The 24,383-nt window shown below is 52.5% G+C and overlaps 2 protein-coding genes across 11 annotated transcripts in view; one reads left to right on the forward strand and one right to left on the reverse strand.

Moving 5' to 3' along the window:
* The first annotated feature begins 5,267 nt into the window (after positions 1–5,267).
* On the forward strand, positions 5,268–12,464 carry FNDC5 (fibronectin type III domain containing 5). The gene is made up of 6 exons (XM_055140118.1): positions 5,268–5,478; positions 6,708–6,823; positions 7,330–7,525; positions 7,784–7,873; positions 9,965–10,098; positions 10,424–12,464. The coding sequence occupies exons 1-6, from the start codon at positions 5,283–5,285 to the stop codon at positions 10,427–10,429; spliced, it is 738 nt and encodes a 245-aa protein (XP_054996093.1). The 5' UTR covers positions 5,268–5,282; the 3' UTR covers positions 10,430–12,464.
* Positions 12,465–16,645: 4,181 nt separating this feature from the next.
* S100PBP (S100P binding protein) overlaps positions 16,646–24,383 on the reverse strand; it is a 39,865-nt gene continuing 32,127 nt past the window's right edge. For 9 of the 10 annotated variants that reach the window (XM_004603739.2, XM_055138810.1, XM_055138806.1 and 6 more), the window contains 2 exons: positions 22,317–22,404; positions 16,646–19,254 (listed from right to left, as the gene is read on the reverse strand). In XM_004603739.2, the coding sequence (XP_004603796.2) occupies positions 19,122–19,254; positions 22,317–22,404 (221 nt within the window). In that variant the 3' untranslated portion in view covers positions 16,646–19,121. Of the gene's footprint in view, positions 19,255–22,316; positions 22,405–24,383 lie in introns of those variants that run through there. The other variant, XM_055138814.1, reaches the window with a different exon arrangement.

The raw sequence follows: 24,383 nt of genomic DNA on the forward strand, positions 1-24,383 counted from the left end.
CTCCTGGCACTGGTCGGCTCAGACAGATTCTGTCAAGTGGACAGAGCCCTTCCTGCCTGGATGTCTCCAACAAGGAAGAGTCCTTCAAATCCAATCTGAGAGCCGGAGAGACAGTGTAGGGATGGAGGCACTTGCCCTGCACGTGGCTACCCTGGTTCAATCCTTGATCCAGATATGGTCCCCTGAGTACCTCCAGGAGCAACCTCTGAGCACGGATCAAGGAGAAGCTGCTGATCACCGGTGGGTGTGGCCCAATCCACCCCCCTCCCAAATAAAATCCAGTTCTATTTTTCTGAACCTCACTGTAGGATCCCAAGGCATCTTGCAACCCTTCCTGCCACCCTCCTCTGCCATCCCACCTTTTCCTTCCCCAATCACAGTGTTCTCTTAGGCTGAAGGTCCTGTTCCCTTCTGATCCTTATCCCTCTTTTTTTTTTTTTGTTTTTGTTTTTTTTTTCTTTTTGGGTCACACCTGGCGATGCACAGGGGTTACTCCTGGCTCTGCACTCAGAAATTACCCCTGGCCATGCTCAGGGGACCATATGGGATGCTGGGATTTGAACCCGGGTCGGCCGCGTGCAAGGCAAACGCCCTACCCGCTGTGCTATCTCTCCAGCCCCCTCCTTATCCCTCTTTTGACTAATTCCCACCTTAATATAGGTTTTACCTCCTCCCAGAAGCCCTCCTGGCTTTCCTTCCAAGTTAATACACTCTCCTGGCTGCTGTTTTATTTTGTTTGCGGGGGAGTGATGTTTGGGGCCACTCAGGACTTTCTCCTGGCTCTGCATTCAGGGATCACTCCTGGTGGGTGTGGGGACTGTATGGCATGCTGGGAATTGGACCCGCGTCAACCACATGCAGGGCAGGTGCCTTACCCGCTGTGCTATTGTTGTGGCCCCTCTCTTGGCCACTGTTGCTCCTCGTCCCTCGCGGGCAGGGGGGAGTCCTCTCTCTGCGTGTTTAGGAATCCGAGCTCTGGATTCTCTCTCCTGCTCTACCACTGGAGATCCTCAGGGACTGAGGCCAATCTACATTCACCCATTCTGGAAGAGAGGTGGGGCACCTCTCTTGGAGGGGCTCCAAGACCAGGTGGGGCCGGGCCTCGAACCGAGCTCCTACATGCTAAGCAGGTGCTCCAGGTTTGAGCCGTTGCCCTGGCCGGGGACCAGGTCACAGTGACTTGGTCACATGGTCTCAGCACCCAAACCTAGCTCAAGCTCATCTGGTACAGGGTTTCAGGGAACGTCAAGCTGGGCTGACCTCATCACATCCACGATGGAGATCCCGGAAGAGATAGCTCGGACTTCCAGTTGTCACTTTCTTTCATTTCTTTTTTTTTTTTTTTTGGGTCACACCTGGCGATGCACAGAGGTTACTCCTGGCTCTGCACTCAGGAATTACTCCTGGCGGTGCTCAGGGGACCATATGGGATGCTGGGAATCGAATCCGGGTCGGCCGCGTGCAAGGCAAACGCCCTACCTGCTGTGCTATCGCTCCAGCCCCCACTTTCTTTCATTTCTTCTGTGCAAGTCTCTCTCTCTCTCTCTTTCTCTCTCTCTCTCTTTAGGTTTTGGGGTCACATCTGGCAGTGCTCAGGGATTACTCCTGACCTGTGCTCAGGAATCACTCCTGGTGGAGGTCAGAGGGGCATCTGTGGTGCTGGGGATCAAACTCAGGTCGGCCATGTGTAAGGTAAGTACCTTAGCCCTTACCTGCTGTACTATCTCTCCACCCACTTTCTCTCTTTTAACGTCGATTTCCATATCTGTAAAATGGGTACAACCATCTTGACATCTCAGGATCGTGAAGATTCAAGACACTTCGTGCATGTATGTGATGTGTGAACACACGGTTAATGTTGAATAGGTCGCAGGTAGGTCCCTTCTGGATCAGCTTGGTCCTGGGCTGAGCCACTGCCATTCAACCTGAAAGTCTCTCTGACCCCGCAGGAAGGGAGGCTCAGGTCCTCCACTGAGCGCAGGGACTCTGGATTCTGACCCTGCAGTGCAGCCTCTGGAGGTTAAAGCAGGGTGCAGAAGGTCTAGATCAGGCCCTGAACATGAACCCAGGATCGCTGGCTGTGTGACCCAGAGTAAGGCACCAGACCTCTGCACGTCCCAACCTTCTCGTCTGGGATAACAGAATTGACTGACAAGTCCCAAGGCTGGGATATGGCACACCATGAAAGTGCATGTGCAGCCCCTCACTGTGTCAGACCCTGGGCTTGGCCCATGGCACCAAAACACAAACAAGCAAACAAAAAAGAACCAAGTGCCAGTCTAAGATTCAAAAGAACACGAACAAAGAGTCAGTTCTGGAACCAGAGCGATAGAACAGCAGGTAGGGCACTCACCTTGCACGTGGCTGACCCAGGTTCAATCCCCGGAATCCCATATAGTCCCCTGGGCACTGCCAGTAGTAATTCCTGAGTGCAGAGCCAGGAGTAACCCCTGAGCATCGCCAGATGTGGTCCTCATCCACCCCTCTGCCAACTCGTGGTAGATGCTTCATTATTTTATCTCCATAGGTATCTCCTGCCCTTCTCCTGATTCTTCCTGTGATCTGTGTGTCACTGCAAAGCCTCTGGGTAGGACTACAATCATCTCTGACTGTGAAGAGAACTGTCCCGCTCTAAATGCTTGCCTGGGGCAGGGGATATGGCTTGGAGGTAGCACATGGGTCTTTCATGAGTGAGACGTGAGCTACGGTCCCCAGCACTCAGGGTGTGTGTGTTGGGGAAAGTGGTCGCCAGCCCTCTGGCTTGTGTGCCTACAGCCTGAGTTAGGTGCTGGGGCCCTGGTCAGCCCTGGACACTCAGGAAGACCCCGATGCTCATGACCCACAAGGTGCCAACGTGGAAGTGACCAGCCAGCACCCCAAAGACACCAGTGGGGTCTTCCAAAGAGAAAAAAAGCAGCAGGGAGGAAGGGGTCCAGCCCTCAGCCAGCTGCCAGCTGCACTCCTAGAATGGCGCCCAAAGCCTGGTGCTGCCTGGAGCTCCATAAACGTGTGTTGGGAGACCACCAGCAAAACTGCATGCCGGCTGCTCTTGGCCCGCACTAAGGGATTGCAGCATGCAAGTGATGCATAAGAGCAGCAGTCCCGGCAGCCTGCTCTGAAGATCAACCTGGGTGCTCCCAACCCCGCCCCCCACCACACACACACAGTTTTTCCCCTCCCAGCCCAGTCTTCCCTCGTCGTCGTCATCTGGCTGCGGAAAGGGCTCTTCCTAGCTTCAAGCATCCAAGCACCAGCTTCACCAGGCCCAGAAGACCGCACGCTCAAAGCCACAACTCTCGCAGTGCTCCTGCCACCCATGCCCTCTGCCCCCAGGAACCTCCCCCATCCTGCTCCAACGCCCAGACTCAAGCCTTGGTCCCAGCATCTGCCTGGGGCTATACCCATGGAGGCCAGCAGGTGGCGCGCAGGCGCCCCATTCCCCCCCGCCGCGAGGGACCGGACCCCAGCGCGACCCTCTCCCAGCTTCCCTTTCTGTCCCCCGCAGCGACCGGCAGGGACTCTGTGACCCCTAGCTGACCCCTCTCCTTCCTGCCGGCTCCTGCAAAGAGACCTGAGGAGCCTCCAGTTGCTTCTGCAGGCCCCGCGTCTTCTTTTCCTGCCTGGTGGTGGGGGTGGGGGAGGAAGGGAAGAGGGGGGTCCCTCGGGGCCACGCCGCAGCTGGTAGGGCGTGGCGGGGGTGGGGTAGCAGCTGCTGGGAGGAGAAGAAAGAGCAGAGCAGAGACGGACAAGGGAGAGGACACAGGGTCCGCCTGGCTCTGGCCTACGCTGGTGGGGGTCCCGGGTTCACCCCAACAGGTATGTGGCCCAGAGAGGACGCAGTGGGGCAGGTGTGGGGTGCTGAGGGATTGAGCTGCCTGTTAGATTCTGCTGCCCAGCCGAAACCCCCAGCCAGTCCGTGCCTGCCTGCACCAGTGACCAGGTAGAAGTTGGGGGGCAGTGCACGGGTCCTGGTGGGACCTAGCCTCTGTTGCTGACTCACTGTGACTCAGTGGCACCAGGCTGTTCACACCTGAACCTCAGTGTGTGTCTGAAACAGGGGACGGAGATGTTTGAGGGGAGCCTCTTCAGCGGTGCTCAGGGGCAGGGGCACACCCAGACATACTTGGTCAGGCAGAAAGTGCCAGGTTGTTCCAGTCCTTGGTGCCTGGGGGCCACTAGGGCCACCCCCTTGTAACTTGGCATCTCTAGGGCCACAATGGGGAGCTTGGGAGCCTCCAGGTAATGCTCAGGCCACGGGAGGCAGGACCAGCCCCAGTCCCTGTACCATGTACAGGCAGGGGAGGGGGATCCTGAAGATGTTTTATGGGACAACTGTCAGGTGTCCCCTTTCCAAAAAAGGGTCGGTCCAGAGTCCGAAGATCCCAAGATCATCCAAAGAAACACCTTCACACTTAAGAGTGGGGCCAGGGGGCTCTCTTGGAGAGAGGGGTCCCCTCTGCGCCTCACTGCAGGGACTCTGGGGACCTGGGGGTCCTCTCATAAGGAAGAGGGTGGCTTTCTCTGCCACCCCAGGATCAGGAAAGGGTGGGCTGGGTGGGAAGTCAGGCAGAGGATGGGACTGGAGTGTTCTAGTGAGAGAAGGTTCTCGAAATTCCTCTCCGGAGCTAGGCTGGCAGCCAAGTCCCTGGGTCCCCACCCGCCTCCCCCTCCTTTGTGTCCGGAGCATTTACCGCACTTAGGGCCCCGTGCGGGTGGGGAGCGCGCCCCTCCTCTCTCCCCTGCTCTTGGGAAGAGATTGTTCCAGATTGTTCTCTGGCGCGGAAGGAGCTGGCACCCGCAAATTCTAGGCTCTCAGGGATTCCGGGGGCGCGGGTTCACTCGGCCGGGTTCTGGGGTCCCATCAGCCCCAGGAGCCCCGCGCTCCCTGTGCCCGGCGGGCGCTCCTGGGCAGGCTCCCGAGGGAGACACACGTGTGGCCAGGGCCAGCCGGGGTCACGCCCGTACTCGTGAGGGATGTGACCCCGACACCTCCGGTCTGCACCCCTGCACCTGCCCGGCGCTCGCCCGCACTCCCGACCCCCGCCCGCCAGCTAGGCCGGGGTCGGGGCACGGGGCGCAGCTGCGGGGACAGGTCCGGGCGGGCGTCCGGGCCGGGCCGGGCAGGGGCGGGGCGCGCGGGGCAGCCCGCACCCCTCACCCGCCCCCGCGCTCTCCCCGCAGCGGGGGCGCCCCGCCTCCCGGGCGCCCGACGTGGACGCGGCCGCCGCCGCCGCCGCCGCCGCCGCCGCCGCCGCGCGGGAGTCGCTGTCCGCGGAGCCGACATGCAGGCGGCGCGGGGCGGCGCGGGGCGGCGGGGCCGCGGGCCGGAGCGCGAGCGCCAGCGGCCGCCGAGCGCCGCAGCCGCGTCCCCCTGCGCCGCCCCGGGCCCGGCCGCCGCCGCCGCCATGGCCCGCGGGCCGCCCCGCGCCGCGCTCCGCCTGTGGCTGGGCTGCGTCTGCCTCGCGCTGGTGCAGGCGGGTAAGGGGGCCCCGGCGGGAGGGGCGGGCGCGCGCCGGGCTCCCCCCGCCCAGCCCCCCGAGGCCGCGGGTCCCTTCCCCGGAGCCTCCCCGCCGGCTCTCTGCGCCCCTGACCCCACCCCCCCTCCCACCCGGCCTTCCTGACCTCCAGTCCCCCCCAGCCCTTCACAGCCCCGGCTGCTAGGGGCTGGGGACCCCCAGTCCCTCCTCCAGGGCCCCGCGCCCCCGGCCTTTGCTTCCCGAGTCCGAGCGCTCGCCTCTGGCCCGGGAGCAGCCGAGGACACGGCCCCCTCCTGGGGCCTCCCTGCTGTCCCCATAGCCCGCAGGCCGGCTCCCGGGTGCTGGAGGGTGTGAGGAGGTGGGGCCGACACCCCAGGGCCGGGGTGAGGGGCCGGCCCGGACTGGTGCAGTGAGTGTGCCAGGGGCCTCTGATGCGGGTCCTGGCCTTGCCTCCCCGCTGCCTCTCCCTCCATCCATCTTCCTGGCCCAGCTTCCTCCCTCCCTCCCTCCCTCCGTCTGCGGCCACCTGTCTCTGTCCCTCTGCTCTCTCGTGGCCACCCTTCGGACCGAGGACCACGACCACTGCTCTCTGGCGGGCCTTCCCGTCCCAACCACTTCCCCTGGGAGCCACAGAAGCCGGGTGACCCCACTGCCCTTTTCTTGGAAGGTTCCGCCTCCTGCTCTCTCCGCTTCTGTCCTCTTCCGACCCTGTGCCCTGCCCCTCCCCACCCCCAAGCCAGGGTACAGAGGGGTACATGCAGACCCTCCCCCAGGCTCCTTTCTGCCTGGATCACCGCAGTCCTGTCAGGAGGCACCACTCCTGAGCCTAGCTCCCCTCCCAGGTTCACCCTGCCTGGCCTTGCTCCACCTCTGGCTCTTTCTCCTGTTCCTCATGCTATGTGGTAGAAAGAGCACTGGGTTAGGAGTCCTTTATCCGCTCTCCCTGAGACTCACCTGCTGCTGCTGCAACCCTGAATGTTCTCCCCAGACCTGTCTGTCTTTTTCCTGCACCTCAAGCCTGAGCCTGAGTTGGGGAGGAGGAGTGGGGGACACTGTGTCTCGCCAGGTCACCAGGAGAAGCTGGGGCCTTCCCCACTCGGCTTCTCCGCTCAGGAGCGAAGACCCGTCTCTCTGCCCACCCATGGCCTTCCCCTGGGCCCCAAGGAGGAAATGCTGGGCCTGGGCCTCCGGCCAGAGGGTGCTCAGGCCCAGGTGCCCCCTGCCCCCCAGACAACCCCTCGGCCCCAGTGAACGTCACCGTCAGGCACCTCAAGGCCAACTCTGCAGTGGTGAGCTGGGACGTCCTGGAGGATGAGGTTGTCATCGGATTTGCCATCTCTCAGCAGGTACCCGCAGGGGTCCCCGGGAAGGGTCGGGGTGCAGGAGACCTGAGCAGAAAGCGGCGCAATTGGTTCCACAGGGGACCCTGGAAGGGGATCAGTCAGGCTGTGTGGGGAGGCCTTGAAGTGACCCCTGGGTTTTCCTTTTTTTCCCCCTTTTTTGATAGAAGGACCAACCAGTTGTGCCCGGGGCTTACTCCTGGCTCTGTGCTCAGGATCACTCCTGGCAATGCTCCAGCGACCAGGGATCGAACCCGGGGTCGCTGTGTGCAAGGCAGGAGCCTTCCCCGCTGTCCTATCTCTCGGGCCCAGTGGGTGGTTTTGATTTGGACCCAAGTGCAGGGCCCGGCGCCACGTGTGTACGTATGGCACGGGGGAGCTTCCCACCCTCTCAGAACCTGTTTCCTCTGGAGGGACGGAGAGGAACCCCCCGGGCACAGGTAGGGGTGAGGGGGTGCCTGAGTGGTGGGGCCCGGCGCGCACCGAGGCGGTGGCTTCTCTCTCCTCTGCAGAAGAAGGACGTGCGGATGCTGCGCTTCATCCAGGAGGTGAACACCACGACGCGCTCGTGTGCCCTCTGGGACCTGGAGGAGGACACGGAGTACATCGTGCACGTGCAGGCCATCTCCATCCAGGGCCAGAGCCCCGCCAGCGAGCCCGTGCTCTTCAAGACGCCCCGCGAGGCGGAGAAGACGCCCAAGAACAAAGGCAGGCGAGGGTGGCACGGGCGGGCGGGCGGAGGGGTCCGGGCACCCCCTCTCCCCTCTCTCCTCCTTCCTGCCAAGCAGTGCCTGCGAGAGAGCGTGGGGCCGGGTCTGTGCTAGGCCCCAGCCTGCCTCTGCCATGCCTGCTGTCAGCACGGTCAATGTGCAGGGGTGGGGGGGGGGGCTGGAGGAAGCGGCTCTGGCTGTCCCGAGAGGAGCTGGGGAGGGGAGGCGGGCCCCAACCCCGTCTGTCTCTCCCCAGATGAGGTGACCATGAAGGAGATGGGGCGAAACCAGCAGCTGCGGACGGGCGAGGTGCTCATCATCGTTGTGGTCCTGTTCATGTGGGCTGGTGAGTTCCCACCCAGCCCAGCCACCACTAACCGCCACTAACCGGGGGGAGGTGAGGGGTCCTGGCGAGACCCCTTCTCTCCCAGAAGCCAAGAGAAAGGAGCTGACGGGAGAGGAAGGTGGCCCCGTGTTCACCCACTCCTCACAAGAGAATGGAGGGGCCGAGCACTGCCTGGCACTGTGATGGGGACGGGTGGCGGGTACCTGCCCATGCCTCCTTCAGGGACGGTGGTGGCCCCAGACTGGCTGCCCCCGTGGCCCTTCTCTCCCCAGGACTGGGCCAGTGGCTGCTCCTCCCTCTTTGGCCCTCAGTGCCTCAGTGAACTTCATTGTTCAAGGCTCTGGGATCCCTTCCGTGAGATGTTCCTACTTCCTGCCGCCCCCCAGCCCCTCTGCCTGCCCCTCAGAGTGTCTCTTGGTTAAATGGGCCCATGTTTTTGTTTTCTGTGAGCTCCCTGAGGATATAAAAACAAATTTCAAGGGGGCCGGAGCAATAGCACAGTGGGGAGAGCGTTTGCCTTTCATGCTGCTGACCCGAGTTCAATCCCTGGCATCCCATATGGTCCCCCCCAAGCACCGCCAGGAGTAATTCCTGAGTGCAGAGCCAGGATTAACCCCTGAGCATCACAGGGTGTGATCCAAAAAGAAAAAAAAAATTCAAGTTCTGTGGGGGGTGGAGAGGTGGGGCCACACACCACAGTGCTCAGGGGCTACTCAGGAGTCACTTCTCGAGGGGCTCCAGGACTAGCTGCAACCCACGGGAGGGGAGGGGAAGGGCCTTGCATATCTCTCCGTCCCCAAGTATTGTCTTGGCACTCAATAATGCCACCGTTCACTGGAGGCCGCCCCTTCCCAGAGTGCAGTGCTCCAGAATGACAGAGAGCCCTGTGCTTCCAGGGAACTCGGTGGCATTGTCGGCGCCAGGCTGAGTGTAACGATAATTCAGTGATGACTGTTCCGAGACTCCCGTGTGTGGGAGCAGGGGAGAGGCACCCCGAGCCAGGTCCAAGAGCAGGAACCACAACAAGGACAGGAAAGGACCTGGCCAGCTGGGCTTTGAAGGGTGAATAGAGGTTCACCCTGGAGGCCCCCCTCCTTTGGCCCCCTCCTTTGGCCCCCCTCCTTTGGCCCCCCTCCTTTGGCCCCTTCACTCCCCACCCCCCCGCCTCAGGAAGGGGTTTTCTGGGCACATTCGAGAAACAAATGAAGCTCAGTCTGGCTCAGGGGAGCTTGTGACCCCAAATAGAAGCCGTGCGTTGGAACGGCGGGAGGGGCCAGGCAGAAGAACTGGGGGGACTGTGTCCTTCAGCAGGTAGAGAAACAGGGACCTACAGCAATGAGCAGGCACGGAAAAACAGGACTGGATGAGAGGGGAGGTTTGCACTATTAGACTTGGCAAAGACGGCGTTTACATAACCGTAAGCAGAGTAAATGAACCCACAATGTGACGTAATTTTATTATTCTGATGGGGATGCGAGCTGGGGAGTGTTTGGGCCTTATCTACCCTGGTGAGAAGTCAACAGATGATAGCCGAGAGCAGAGAGCTCGGGAAAGACACCCCAAATACCAGACAGATAGGGGTGGCAAAGGGGGAGACATGGCAGGAATTAGAGCTGGCTGCCTTCTGGAAATGGACTTTCCAAAAATAGGATGTCCATGTATTATCACGTTGCTGACAATAAACTCTGAGCAAAGGGCAGGTCCCAAGCTCACCTCCAAGCCACTGCTGAGTGACCTTGAGGGAGTTAGGGCAGCTGAGCCACGCCCTGACTCGCAGCCTGGGGGTGACAGTGGCCACCCTTAGAAGAGAGAGCCTGAGCCCACTGAGACGGGCTGGACCAGGCCCGTGTCCGAGGCCGGGTGTGTGTGCGGTGGGGGATCCCTCAGAGGTGTGAGGAGACACTCAGAGGCTGGTTGTGCAAAGATCACCCAGCAGCAGTGAGGGATCTGGGGCAGGGCCAGAGGGGGGGCTGTTACAGCTGTTAAAGGGGAGCAGCTGGGGCTCGCCCCTTCCAGGGGTTCCACAAGTATGTGCAGGGCCTGGGCCTGGGGGTCTGGCTTCTGACCGCTGTCCCTCGCCCCCGGCCCCAGGTGTCATTGCCCTCTTCTGCCGTCAGTATGACATTATCAAGGACAATGAACCCAATAACAACAAGGAAAAAACCAAGAGTGCGTCTGAAACTAGCACCCCGGAGCACCAAGGCGGGGGTCTTCTCCGCAGTAAGGTGAGGGCCACCCCTGGGCCGGGGGGGGCGGGGCTGCATCCCGTGTGCGCACTCACAGGCACCCCTGCTTGGCAGAAGGCTTGGCTCGGGGCCTGGCCTGGCTGCATCTGGGCACTGCCGAGCTTGGTGCCCTCTGTGACTTGGGACATTGCAATTTGCTTTTGGATCCTCTCCTTTGGCTGCGTGCCAGGGGTCGCTGGGCGTTCAGAGAGGGTGGCGGGTGGGGGAGCAGAAGTCTGGGTTGGTGCCAGGTTGCAAGAGGAGGGCTAGGGTTTATGTCTGCCCCGGCTCAGGCGGGCGCTTTGTGCTTCCCTCCGTGAAACAGATATGAACCCCGGGGCAGGGCTGGCTCTGGGCAGCTCGAAGACAGACAGTAGAGAAAGCGGGAGGATCTCCTGGTTCTGAGGATTAGCCAACAGACATCTTCTCCCCCTCCATCTCCTTACACCCTCTGGCTTAACTGTCCTCTCGGCTTCTCTCTTCCGGCGTATTTTCCCGAAGCCTCTTCAGAAACCCCATCTCCAGCTCTGCGGCGTCAGTGACTGAGGCTGCACCCAGAGGCAGGAGGCAAGAGCAGCCGGCGGCACGGCTGTGCTGGGGGCAGATGGGGGGCTCAGGGTGGGCCCGGCCCTGCAGCCAGTGAGGCGGAAGGCTGGGCTGGAGAAGGGCAGGGCTGCTCGCTCTCCCGGCACATGGCCCGAGAGCCTGGCTTGGAGGCCGCAGCCCCGTGGCTCTCTTTCTTCTGCGTCCTCTCCCTGTTTCCATCCAGCTTGCAAGAAGTCTTATCTACTCGGTTAGCCCTGGCTGCTTCTCTCCTTTTTTTCCTCCCAGTTTCCAAACAAGCCCACAGCGAACAGCATCGAAGCGTGACTGCCTGTCTGCAGGGAGAAGGATTTCATTTGTCTTCTCGGCTGGCCCGCAGGTCCACGGGCACAGGGAGAGGGAGGAGGCAGCGGGGGAGGCTCCGCTCTCTGCAGTGCTCTCTCCCCAACCCCCTCATGTCCTGGTGAAGGAGCTGAACTATAAACCCAAATTCTGCAAAAAAAAAAAAAAAAAAAAAAAAGAAAGAAAAGAAAAAGAAAAGAACAAGCCACAAAACTCCCAGGCTTGACCGGCCCCGTTCTGGAAGAGGCAAAGCTGCATGACACACAATCTTCTGCCTCTCCTGGACCGGCCTCCTCTTGGAGAAAACGCACAAAGCTCCTGGGAGCTGGCGGGTGCCCGCCTGGCCTCACAGTCTTTCAGGCTAAGCAGCATCAGGGAAACTGTAGGGCTACCGTCAGAACTGTTCTGGGTCCAGCCATCAAGGACTTGAGTGTGGTGTGATGTGCAACGTTACAAGTATACTAGATGTCGTCTGTCTTGTCTCTTTTGGAAAACAAAATGAAGGGCTTCCCCTTAGAAGACAAAAGGCACTCGTCGAATTGTCCGCAGCCTCTGTCTTCTTTGGTTCTTATTTTGACTGTAAGATTGTTAGTCTGGGTCAAAGGAAGACAGAATAGAAAAGAGACTTGGAAGGTAGCTGACTGGCCCCAATTCTTTCTGAGGAGTCCCTTGGCAGTGGAAGAATGGTGGCATGGACAACTGAAAAGATATGCCCACTTGGCACATCCTGGGGGCTGCTTACTCACCCGTCCTGGAATGGAAGCTGCTGGAAGGTAGACCTGAGCCATTCACCATAGTCAGGACAGCCCTGGCCTCTGGGGGCTCTCTATCTTGCCATTCATCCAAGGTTCTCTGAGCACCCCAGGTTCCTCATGTCCACCCCCGGAACCTGAGGGTGAGGTGACTGGTCTGTCACTTCTGCGGCCCCTTTCTGGTCTGAAAAAAAAAAAAAAAAACCCAAAAATGGTGCTTGCAAAGGGAAGGCGGACTCTTCCCAGGGACTGGCAGCTCCGGCTGCCAGGCGCCTGCGTGGGAAGAGCTGGACTTCTGCATCTTCCAAGGTGGCTGAGGCTGGGCCTGTGGGAGTACTGCGCCTTGCCCCGGGCGGCACATAGTAGGTGCTCAGTGAATATGTCAAACTGGATGATAAGTGTATTGGCCCCCAAGCCAGAGAGCTGCAAGCCATCACCCAGTGACCCTTCCTTCCTGTCTGCAAGAGCTCCCGGCTAGGTTGGCTGCCACTCTGCTTTGCCCGGGCGTGGCAGCACCGGGAGGGAGGAGAGATGGGAGTCGGCAGACGCCAGCCGACTAAGGGCTTCCTCATGGGAGAGCATGAGGCTCCATGCATCGTCTTGTGACTTCCATCCCTGCTGAATGGGGCTGCAAGGCCACGCTCCTTAGCGGAGAGATCCTTTACCTCTGATCCAGTTAGAGCAATAACCACTTTTTAAATGTAAAATAAAAAGACAAATGAAAAGGCACATCCTTGTCTTCTGGTAAGTGCCCAAATGTTGCCCTCTTTTTCTGGCGATTGGCAGCAAGTCAGGATGTGTGGAGGAGGGAGTCAGTTCTCCCTCCCTGTTTTGGCCTGCAGTTTCTTAGGGACATGCCTGCCAGCCAAGCTGGAGTTGGAAAGGAAATCTCGAACAGATGGGGGTGCACGTGGAGCAGGAGAAAATAGCTGTTCTATCATCCTATTGAGCAACCCCCCGCCCCCGCCCCCAGCCAAGCTTGGGCTGCCTGTCACATAGGTATGCACGCTGGGGCATGGTTTTTAAAACAAAGGGTTTTCTCCCACAAATTTGGATCTGGGTATTTTCCCTGGCCTAAGGCATATAGTTCTCCGCCCTTCTCTGTGAGAGGAACTGCACGGGCTGCCTGCTGCGGTTCAACTTCCCAGCATGCTGTTCCGGGGCTGTTCAAGGAACATCGCTGTCCTCAGCAGCTGCAAAGGTAGAGGGGTGATGGCTGTAGCCCAGTCAGTGGGGCCCCGGAACCCTTTCTGTCCCAGCCGGGAAAGCTTGGGAAGAAAATGTCAGGTGAGAGGGCTCTGGAGTAGGCTGCTCTGAAGGGTTCTAGGACACAGGGAAGCAGATCTTGGAGGCTGGGTGGGCACATGGGAAACAACTGGCAGAGAACTCTGAGCATAGCGCAGAGAGAACCCGGGGCCCCCAAGCCTTCCTAGTACCTCATGATAGAGAGGTCCCCATCAGCTTCAGGTCTGAGGCTGCCCCAGAGTTTCATGAGCACGGGTAACACGCTCACACGAGCTTCCAGGCTTCAGCTCAGCTGTGCCTGTATGTCCACACACTAGCTAGAATGAGGCGGCCTGAGGAAGAGATGGGACCTCACGCTTGGCTTGAGGCACCCCCTCACCATTGCCCGGCAGCATGGCCTGGGGTGTGGTCCTTTCTAGCCCCTTTAGACCCACGGGACCTTCAGCTCGGAAGGCCCCAAACAAGTGGCTTACCAGTGTTTCACAACCTTTTCCCAACCTTGCTCTCCTTTGGATTTTGCTTCCTTCTTGCACGCCCTCCACCCCCATCCCATTCCCCTTGGAATCTCAAGGTCCACTGTTGTATCTGGTTTGGTTTGGGGGCCACACCTAGTGGGTGCTTAGGGCTTTCTCTCAGTCTGCTCAGGGATCACTCCTCGTGAGGCGCAGAGGACCATATGGGGTGCTGTGGATCAAACCCAGGTTGGCTGTGTGCAAGGGAAGCAACGTAGACACTCTGCTATTGCTCTGTCCTCCCCAAGCCCCGTGTTGAGAAATGCTGCTTTAGAAACCCAATTTGCAGACCTCAAGCAAGCCTGTGGGAAGAGACTTTTAATCACATACCACCACAGGTCAACTGTTTCTCTGAAGGGGACAGTGGGGGTTGGGGTTGGGCAGCTGGTTGCCTTCCCTGTTAAAAACAAAGAGGTAAGAACAGGATTTTTAGATCTCACCCACCGCCTAAAGAGGAATAAGGGGCTTCTTCATAGGCACAAGGGAAGCTGCAGGGTCTGAGGAGAGGAAAAAATAGGGAGTCCTTCGGAGGGCGGGAAGCCTTTCCACTGACCCTTAGCTCCTGTCTTTTCAGTATGGACTCCTCAAATTCATTTTTCAGATCTCTCATTCATCCAGCCCCTTACAGAACTATGGCTGTGGTCTTATAAAAGATAGTGGACACAGATACTCAGTTTAAGCCCTGTGTGTTAGAAGTATTGGTTGAAAATGCTTCCAAGTCACAAGTTCATGATGAGCATTTAGAATTCTCCCTCCATCAGTGCATTTCCAAGAGCTCACTATTACTGGTTCCTAGTTCAGAAGACTTTTATTTTCTCCAGTGTTAAAAAAGAGACGGGAGGCTCCATCTTCACAGATGAGGAAACAGAAGGACTGGCCACAGGACACCAAAAAACCCCTAACCATGCCCCCCCCAAAAGAAAACTTTACAAAAGTATGTATCATCACCCAACTCAACACATGATGCTTCAAATACTGACATTTCTCACCCTCTTCAAACCTATTTTGCAAGTTCTGGATCTTGCTAAGAAAATAAAAAATCACACCCCATGGTGCTCAGGGCTTATCCCTAGGTTCTCTGGTCAGATAATTAACTCCTGGTAGGACTTAGGGTGCTGGGAATCAAAACCCAGATAGCCGAGGTGCAAATGCCCTACCTGCTGTACTCTCTCCAGCCCTGGATTTTGCTTCTAAGTAGCTGCCTCTGAGAACAAATTGCTTCTATAAATGGGAGGCCCCACACTAAACTCATAAGTATATCGATTCCAAAATCTCAAATTTGCTTAAAGCCAGTTTGTCGGGGCTAGAGCGATAGATAGTACAGCAGGTAGTGTGTTTGCCTTGCACGGGGCCCACCCGGGTTCGATTCCTAGCATTCCATATGGTTCCTGAAGCACCACCAGAAGTAATTCCTGAGTGCAAAGCCAGGAGTAACCCCTGAGCATCCCTTGGTGTGACCCAACAAGAAAAAAAAAAGCCAGTTTGTCTGTATACAAAGTTTTTGTTTTGGGGCCTCCCAGTGCTTCTCAGACACTAGTCCTGGCTCTGTGCTTAGGACTCACTCCTGGCAGTGTAACAGCAGGGATCGAACTGGGGTCTGTGGGATGTAAGACAAGTGCCTTAACTTCTGTGCACAAAGTTCCTTAACAAGAAACATCAAGACTATCACATTTCCTCCCCTCCCCTGAAGGCTAAGGCCCTGAACCCAGGTCTCATGAACCTAAGAATGCTTTACCACTGAACCAAACATCCACACCCGTCTATGGGTTGCTTTCAAGTTTGCCCAGACGATCATATTCTATCCTCTTCTTCATGAGTGCTGGGAGGGTCAGATTTTGTCTATGGCATGTTCCAGCTGTCACCCAGGAGGATTGACAAGGCAGGAGCTTATTAAGGAATTTCACCACTGACCAGCTGATAGTTCCTAAAACAAATGGCGAATGCTTTCATGACAGGTGCTCTGGCATACAAAGCAACCTCCTTTAAAATCAGCACAGGAATCTGACTTCTCTGAGGAAAGCAGGAAGCTCTGCTTTCTAGTTTTAGATGGCTGGATTTTTTTTTTCCTGTAAGAGTTCAAAACAGGCTGTTTAGAGAGTGAGCCTGTTCCTGTTAGAGGGCCATTTCTCCTCATTTTCCCATCACAGGTACAAAAAAAATCCAAACCATACAGCAGCAACAGAATACCACCATTTCTGACAATACAGCCTGATCTCCAAAATCTTTGATGCTCCCAATAACTGCTAAAAAGGAAATAAGCAATTACTGAGCCATTGGATCATCTACACCTGACAGGAACAAAGTGTCTATGAATAGGTCAAGAGTACTTCAGATTCACACAAGAATATCAAAAGCTGAGTATTTAGTAAATTTACACTGAACTTTTTGCCTGGACTATAGAACATACACTAGACAAAGCTTCCCAAACAGCAGGGTAGAGAGCCTGTCCAAACATGTTGCTACTTATTTTCTCAGCATGAGCTGAGACTTAAAAAGACTTGGCTTACATAGGTGACAAGCTATTATTGCTTTTCCTTTCATCCTTGCTCTTGGAGGGGGTAAGTCTAAGAAGCTTAGGTTCACAAAAGGGATCTGAGGAACGCTGTGTCTCCCACATCTACCCACACTTATCCAACCTTCGCCCCAGGTTCTAGAAGATGTTGGGTTCAGAACTACCACTGATTTTGTACTCTGATTTTGGTTTCTCACATTCCTTTCAAGGGGAGAATGTCCCAGGACACCCCAGCTTCTTCCTCCATTGCTTTGCTCAGAAGAGGCAGACACAAAGGTCAATCCCAGGGCCCCGGGAAGGAAGGAATGCCAGGCAGTGCACGCCTCATCAGGCTGAGCCTGAAACACCCGCAGCAGTGATAAGCAGCATGGTGATATTTCAGGCTCTCCCGTGTCAGGATCCTGACATGCACTATATGTAGCTGCAAATCCCAATCAATTTCAACATTTCTTAACTGCTGGAACGCCTTTCCCAACACTGTAATTTACCCTCAAAAGAATAGAGAGCAACGCACCCGCGCCTCCCCGGTACCACATTCTACTAAGTGCCACCCCCTCCCATGCCCCACTACTAACCTACCTACGCAAAGGGGGAAGGGGCCCTCTTTCAAAGCCCGCAACAGACGGCCACAGTACATATGCCACTGACAAGAACTTTTATTTCTTTTTAATGACATTAAACACAACTGCTACAAGGGAAAAAAAACATGATAAAGAGGAGGCACCAAACTTCAGTTTCATAATTGGTCTTGACAACTCAAGTACCTCAGAGCCTGCATTAGACGCAAAACTACAGGTTACTTCATTTACTTACAAGTATGTAAACAGCACATTTTCACTCTGCTTTGTCAAGACCCCTAGGGTGAGAATGTCATCATGGGTGAAGAAAGCTAGGTAGCTAGTTAAATACACACAAGGCTTATTCAAATCAAACGATATGGCACGAATTGCACAAGCATATAAGACTTAGAGACCAACATCAGAGAGGAGATATGTAGTTTTAAACCCATTCAAACTCCAGATTCTGCCCACTACCATCGTTAAGGCGAGTATGCCTGATAATGAGTTTTCTTTGGCATTATTTTTCCTTCTTAAAGAATACCATGTTAACAGCTAGAGAACAGTTCTCTCCTCCCCCAGTCCAACAGATTTAATTAAGCCTGCTAAAGCTTTAGAAAAACAGAATTATTCGAGCAAAGAGGAAATGTGATTGTCACATTTTCTAGTTAACCCGTCACTCACTTGGTTTGGCAGAGACGATGCTCCCGCTCACATTCTGACACAAGAGCTCATAGACCAGGGAGGCAGGAGCATCAGTCTTAGGTTTTCCCTCAAAACACTGTCCCTTGCCACCTTGGGGTTATTTTAGGGGAACTAGAGAGTTGCAATGCTAGTAGTTATTCCAGCTACAATTAATCTCCTACTATGCCCATGGTTCTAAAGGTAGACGGCTGCAAGTATTACTCCATCAAGCTAATTTGGGGAAACCTTGAGAAGTGCCGGATGTGCAAATACCAGTTATGCTAACTGAAACAACATATTTTGATTCTTGCCTTTGAACAGAACTTCCTTGCACTCTGGTCCCAGAAATCTAAACCAAATGTCCAAGGAAAAAAGAATCCTTGACTAGAATAGACTAGTAAACACACAGCGACATCATCATAGAAGTGTACTGGTAGTTTAAATGACCAAATTTTTCCCAACTCTATTTCTCAAGCAGGGTCTATGATGGGTTACTCATATACAAAGATGTGGCCGATGAAACAAAACTAGCAGTCAAGCTTTTATCACAGGCTGAGCTACAGCAATTATGTACAAGATTCAGAGAGAGTGAACAATAGCACAAGTGCTGAACACGTACAAAAAATTTCCCAAAAGATGTCTAGAGTTGTCTATAAAGGAGAGAATAAACATACTCCAAAGACATTCACTGAGGTGGCTGCAAAAATCTGTCAATTTTGGTTAGATACAATCTCAAGGTCACGCAATGTTTTTGTTTCCAGTTTGTGAAGCCACATCAGAGGTTCGAATAAAAGAAGAGAGGTAATACCCTGGGTCTCAAGGCACCTCTTGTTTAGCAGTAGGAGACTCAAGAGTGCCTCACCAGTCTTTATCAAAGGCTGGAGGCACACAAACACATCAACTAATACTTTAAGCTGTGCTACGGCAGCTAAAAATCAAGAACAACTAATACCTCAATCGCACTAACTTTCCGGCCTGTCTCTCAGAGTCAAGACTCTGGTTGGTCAGCTCTTCAGTAGAGCAGGAAGGCTGTTCTCTTATGAGGTGTACACTGAACAGGATACAGGATGACACCAAGGGAATCCTAAGCAGCATAGTGGTCACCGGTAAAAAAAGGAAACCCTTTCAAGGCAGAGAAGATAATCAGCCAGTCATAAGACTATAAATCAACAGGAATTATTCAGCAGTCTTCTGTCACAGTTTTGATGCATAAGATCTGTAAATACTATTGTGCAAAATAAATGTTGTAAGTGGAAAAAAACCTAAATATTAAAAATGAAGCTAAGTGGTAAAAAAAAAAAAATTATACGTTTAATCTGTCCTTTCAAAGGAATGTTTACACCACTCTATTCTACTTAAAATGTCCTGGACTATAACTTGAAAATACTGACAGGTATTCAGAGATTCCAAGAAAAAAGAGGGATGGTTATAAGTGATTTATCTCTGATTATATCATTGGCAGTAATTACACTGGTTTGTAGTTTAATGAAGACTCCCCTGCAGGGCAGTCAGAAGTGATTTCTTTGGGTGCCAAAAGGAGACTTCCCCTCTGCCTGGAGGCAGCTGTTTGTCTCCGTGTGGGTGTTTGGCTTAATGCTGCCTTTCAGCAGACGGCCACCTTCAATTAAAAAAGGTAAAATACTCCACCTTCAACTTAACAATGCTTACCCCCCCACCCCAACAACAACAACAACAACAACAACAACACACACACACGAGAAAACTTATACAAAGAATTTCAAGTCAGTAATGGGCATTTCCAAAAGGTGACAAATTCTTTAAATAAAAATATTGTGAAAAATAAATTCAAAATCTACAAAGCACAAAACAACAGAAACTGAGCTGCTGCTCTGAGCCAGATTTGGAATTGGAACTTTCACTGCTGTTGTGATGAGATAAATGGACTGCACGGGAGACGCTGGAACCGATGGTGGCTTCGCTCATTCCTGTCAACCCACTGAGTCAGACTGTATCTTTGCAGGGAATTCTGTCGGAAGCGGGCATAGTTTCTGTCAAGAGAGAGAGAAAACAGAGCTGGAGCAACAGTACCGTGGGTAGGGCACTTGCCTTGCATGTAGTCAACCCAGGTTCAATCCCCAGTACCCCATATGGTCACCTGAGCCCACCAGAGGTGATCCCTGAGAGCAGAACCAGTAGAATTAGATATTAATTTCAATCATTTTTAAGTTTTTGTGTCAGACCCAATGGTGCTCATGGGCTACTCCTGACTCTGTGCAGGGGTCACTCCCAGTGGTGCTTGGGGGTCATATCTGGTGCCGTAAACTGAATCCGGGTCTCTTGCATACAAAGTCTCCTCCACTCAGTCCATTGAATCTTTCTCAGGCCCTTAATTTTATATTTTGATTCTCACATGTTCAGAAATTAAACATTTTTATTTATGTAAAAGTCATCACAATATGAGTACTATTTCAACATCCAAAACTAATTTTCATACAGGTACTAAGGTAACACTTATACAAATGTTTAAAGAAAACCTAAATGTCTAATTAGAAAATAAAGCACTTCCCACTTGTAGAAACATTTAGAACAGTATGGTTCTCTGCTCGTATCAAACCTATACCTCCAGTGAACTTCCTGTTTGACACAGCAGTTAAAATTAGAACCAAATTCTCTGAGAGCGTAAGCATTATGTGAGTATCACATTGTTTAAGTTTAGAGAATAAACAATTAATAAAGAGCCTAGATTCAAAGTAAAGTTTCTTAAAAGACTCTGATTTGTGCTGGAGTGCTGACCAAGAGACTCTGAGATAATTTGATTCCAATCTCAGTTGCAACTCTTTATAATATATAGCTTGAAGAATTCTGAACAAGGAAGAGAATCTGAAAGAAGCTCTTTGATTCTAAGAATATGAAATAGGCAAGGGCAATGGCAGGAAGACCAAAGACTTGCAATAAATCAGGTGAAATTGATGAGAAATGGTTCTGTTTTATTTGTTTTTTTGGCTTTTTTTTTTTGGGTCACATCCGGCAATGCTCAGGGGTACTCCTGCCTCTGCACTTAGGAATTACTCCTAATGGTGCTCAGAGGATCATATGGGATGCCAGGGACCAAACCCGGGTCGGCCACATACAAGGCAAACGCCCTACCCACTGTACTATCACTTTGCCCCCAAAATTTAGATGTGTATTTTTTTTTAATGTAGAAGTGCTATTTATTTAGCCATTGATTAAGCTGATTGATTGAATTGGGCATGAACTCCACACAGACATGTATTTTTGTCTTGTGTTGTTTTGGTGCTTGGGGGGTCACAAATGGCAGTGCCCTGAGGACCACATAGTACCTGGGATCAAACTCAGTACACTTCTGATACAAAGCAAGTGCTCAGCTCTTTGACTTACCTCTCTGGCCATTGGAGATATATTTATATAAAATAAGAGTTTTATATATATGTATATATACGTATGTGTATATGTATATATATGTGTGTGTGTGTATATATATATATATATATATACACACATAAAAAAAAGAGTCTCTTGCCCGCATGCCTGGCTGTCTTCCCCGGGACCTCTCGGAGGGGATGGATCCAGCTTTCCTCCCCACCCCTAGCAGAGCTCCCGGCGGCCGAAGACCACCGGAACCTACCTACAGCCATGCTTGAGGCCCCTCTCCACATGTTCGGACAGGCCTCACGCATGAAGGTACGGGCAGAGGAACCCAGGTGTGTGTAATTCCATCAACAGCCAACATCCAGAGACTTAAAAGCAAGCTCTCAGAAGCTTGTAGCCTACTTCTCCCTCTGGGAGAAACTGGCAAGCTTCTGAGAGTTTCCTGCCCACACGGGACAGCCTTGCAAGCTTCCCATGGTGTATTCATAAGTAACAAGCTGGATCTTATTGCCCTGACCCTGAAAGAGCTTCCAGTGCAACATCACTGAAAGGGCTGAGTCGAGAGAGACTTCTAAGATCTCAGGGAAAGGACGAATTGAGAGGTTACTGAGCCCGCTCGAGAAATCGACGATTAACGGGATTTTGTGATCGTGATCATGATATATATATATAGAGAGAGAGTTTTTTTGGTTTTGAGTCACACCCAGCAGTGCTCAGGAATTACTCCTGGCAGTGCCTGGGGGACCATATGAGATGCTGGGCATTGAACCTGGGTCAGCCACATGTAAGGCAAATGCCCTACCTGCTGTACTATCTCTTTAGCACTGGGTATATTTTATATGCATTTATAGAATTTGCTCTTAAGGTGTGAAAGGAGTAATAATGAGTCCAAGTTTCTGAGTAAGTGAATCATAGTAATAATAAATCTATAAAATCACACTGTATCAAGAATCTGGGTTTTAGAACTAAAAAAGTCTTGAGATTAGTTTTATTGATGTGAGGACTACGGAAGTGAAGTGACAGGATCAAAAGCACACAGCTAGCTAAAAATTACCAAGCTACTATTAGAACCTAGATTCAGATTTAGAATTTCAGGGGTTGGAGGGGTTAAGGCTCTTGTCTTGGATGTGGCCAACCTGGTTTGATCCCTAGTACCATATATGGTCTCTTGAGCAATGACAGGAGTAATTCCTAAGTGTAGAGCCAGGTGCAAGCCCTGAGCACCACTGGGTGTCCCAAAACACAAACAATTAGAATTTCAGTCCAATTTTGAAATTCTAGTGGTACTAGGAGCTATTCCTGGCCTGTGACCCCTATTCCGGGTACCATATGTGGTGCCAGGGATTCAAACCTGGATCAGCAGAATATAAGACTAGCCCCTTGCACTGCACTATCTCTTTGGACCTCAATCTAGTTCTCATTCCATTATACTATACAGCTCCTTTTTTTGGGCATGGTGGCGGGGATAGGGGTCTGGGTGTGGGGAGAGGCCCACACTTGGCAGTGCTCTGAGGTTATTCCTAGTTTGTTGCCTGGGGTCATATGATACTGGAAATCAAACTCAGGCTCCTGCATGAAAAACATGTGCTCCAGCCCACTGAGCTGTATCTCCAACCCTGTACTGCTTCTTTTTTCTATCTCTGTAATTAAATTATTACAACCCCAAATCCCAACTCATTCACTTCTGCTGCGAAATTCTACCCTCACTGTCCATACTTACCGCATGGTAAGGTCTGAAGGATGCTGCCATTTTTGGTTATGCATATGATGAACTTGATCCATCAAGACACACAGTTCCCCCAAGGTACCTGTGATAGAGGGGGATCAGTGGTTAGGATGTGACTCAGTGAACAACCCTGTGACCCAAATCAAAGCACGTGCTTTCAGGAAAAGAAAATAGCCACTGATCCTAATACTATTTATGATTATTGAAAGCAGCAAAACCCTGTAAGTCAGAGAGGGCTTTTGGGTGATACTGATGATGGTGGAGCAATAATGACAGCCACCACTCATTCATTCAACAGTTGTTTTTTTGTGTGTGGGCCACATCTGGCGAAGCTCAGGGCTTACTCCTGGCTCTGCACTCAGGGATCAGTCTTGGCAGTGCTCAGGGGAACATATGGGATGCTGGGGATTGAACCTGGGCTCATCACATGCAAGGCAAACTCCTACTTGCTATACTATCACTCTGGCCCCCATTCAACAATTATTAGCTCTAACTCTATTAGCTCCTTCATATGTATAAGGGACTTTACTGATCCTAAAGTAGTTAAGGAAAGCACTCTTTAAGAAGTAAAATGCACCCTTCCAAAAAAAAAAAAAAGTAAAATGCAAACAGAGAGCTAAAGAAATTACAAAAGTTAGTGAAGTAAAGGGGTTGGAGTGACAGCAGAGAGGGTAGGGTGTTTGCCTCGAGTGCGGCCAACCTGGGTTCGATTCCTCTGTCCCTCCTGGAGAATCCGGCAAGCTACCCTTGTTATATTTAATATGCCAAAAACAGTAACCACAAGTCTCATAATGGAGAAGTCACTGCTGCCCGCTTGAGCAAATCGATGAGCAACGGGATGACAGTGCTACAGTGAAGTAAAAAGGGGTTGGGTGTCCAAAAGAAACAACTAATACAACCCAGAGACAAAAGACAACAAAAATACATTTAAGAATTGAAGACTAGAAGGAAGGTTGGGGGAAAGGGGTTGTTAAACCAACAAAAAACCTGCTGGACTCAATTTATTAAATAACCAGCAAGGTATAAACAAACATTTTACATATTATTATAGCTAAAACACATCTTACATGGACATAAATGTCACTGACATTGTCTCAGAAATTGGAAGCTGTGGCTCAGGGAGGTGAATTGCATAAAATACTCATAAAACAGAAAAAATCTAGCCTGTATGACTTGATGCTTTTGCTACTATTTGATAATGCTAGTTGTATGCCTAAGGGCTAAGATTTAAGCTAAAGTTCACAAAAGCAGAAATATAACAATGGTTAGAATTTCCCTAGCCATTGGTTTTCAGACTTTAATAAAAACATACACAGATGACAAAATATTTTTGGGTCGCAATGCAAGTTTCTAGAGTGGCATCTGAAACTATATTTTTCTAACAAATTCCCAAGTGATGCTCAGGAATATTAATTTTTCCCCGTTTATACACTTCTCATTACCTTATCTACCATACTTTCAGGAATGCAAATCAGTCTAATAATATATCATTTCCCAGTTCTTTTTTTTTTTGCTTTTTGGGTCACACCTGGCGATGCACAGGGGTTACTCCTGGCTTTGCACTCAGGAATTACTCCTGGCGGTGCTCAGGGGACCATATGGGATGCTGGGAATCGAACCCGGGTCGGCCGCGTGCAAGGCAAACGCCCTACCCGCTGTGCTATTGCTCCAGCCCCTTCCCAGTTCTGATAAAAGATAACTCTTTTTGTTTTGGAGCCACATTAGAGGGGTTCAGGGTCTACTATGGTCTGCTGCTGGGGGTTTCTCCGAGTGGTGTTTGGGGAGGACCTGCCCGGATAAAACCTGGCCTTGGCATTCAAAGCAAGTGCATTAGCCTTTTGAGCTATCGTGCAGGTCAGATACTTTTTGTTTTGTTGTTTTTGGTTTGGGGTCCACACCTGGAAGCACTCAGGGCTTACTCCTGGCTCTGTGCTCAGGGGACCATAGAGGGTCCTGGATATCGAACTTGGGTTGCCGTATGTAAAGCCAAGCACCCTTCCACTGTATTGAACTAGTGATTCTGCATGCAAAGTATGTACTCTAGCTCACGGAGGTAGGCAG

The sequence above is a fragment of the Sorex araneus genome, chromosome 5, assembly GCF_027595985.1.
Source record: "Sorex araneus isolate mSorAra2 chromosome 5, mSorAra2.pri, whole genome shotgun sequence".
In the NCBI taxonomy this organism is placed as follows: domain Eukaryota; kingdom Metazoa; phylum Chordata; class Mammalia; order Eulipotyphla; family Soricidae; genus Sorex; species Sorex araneus.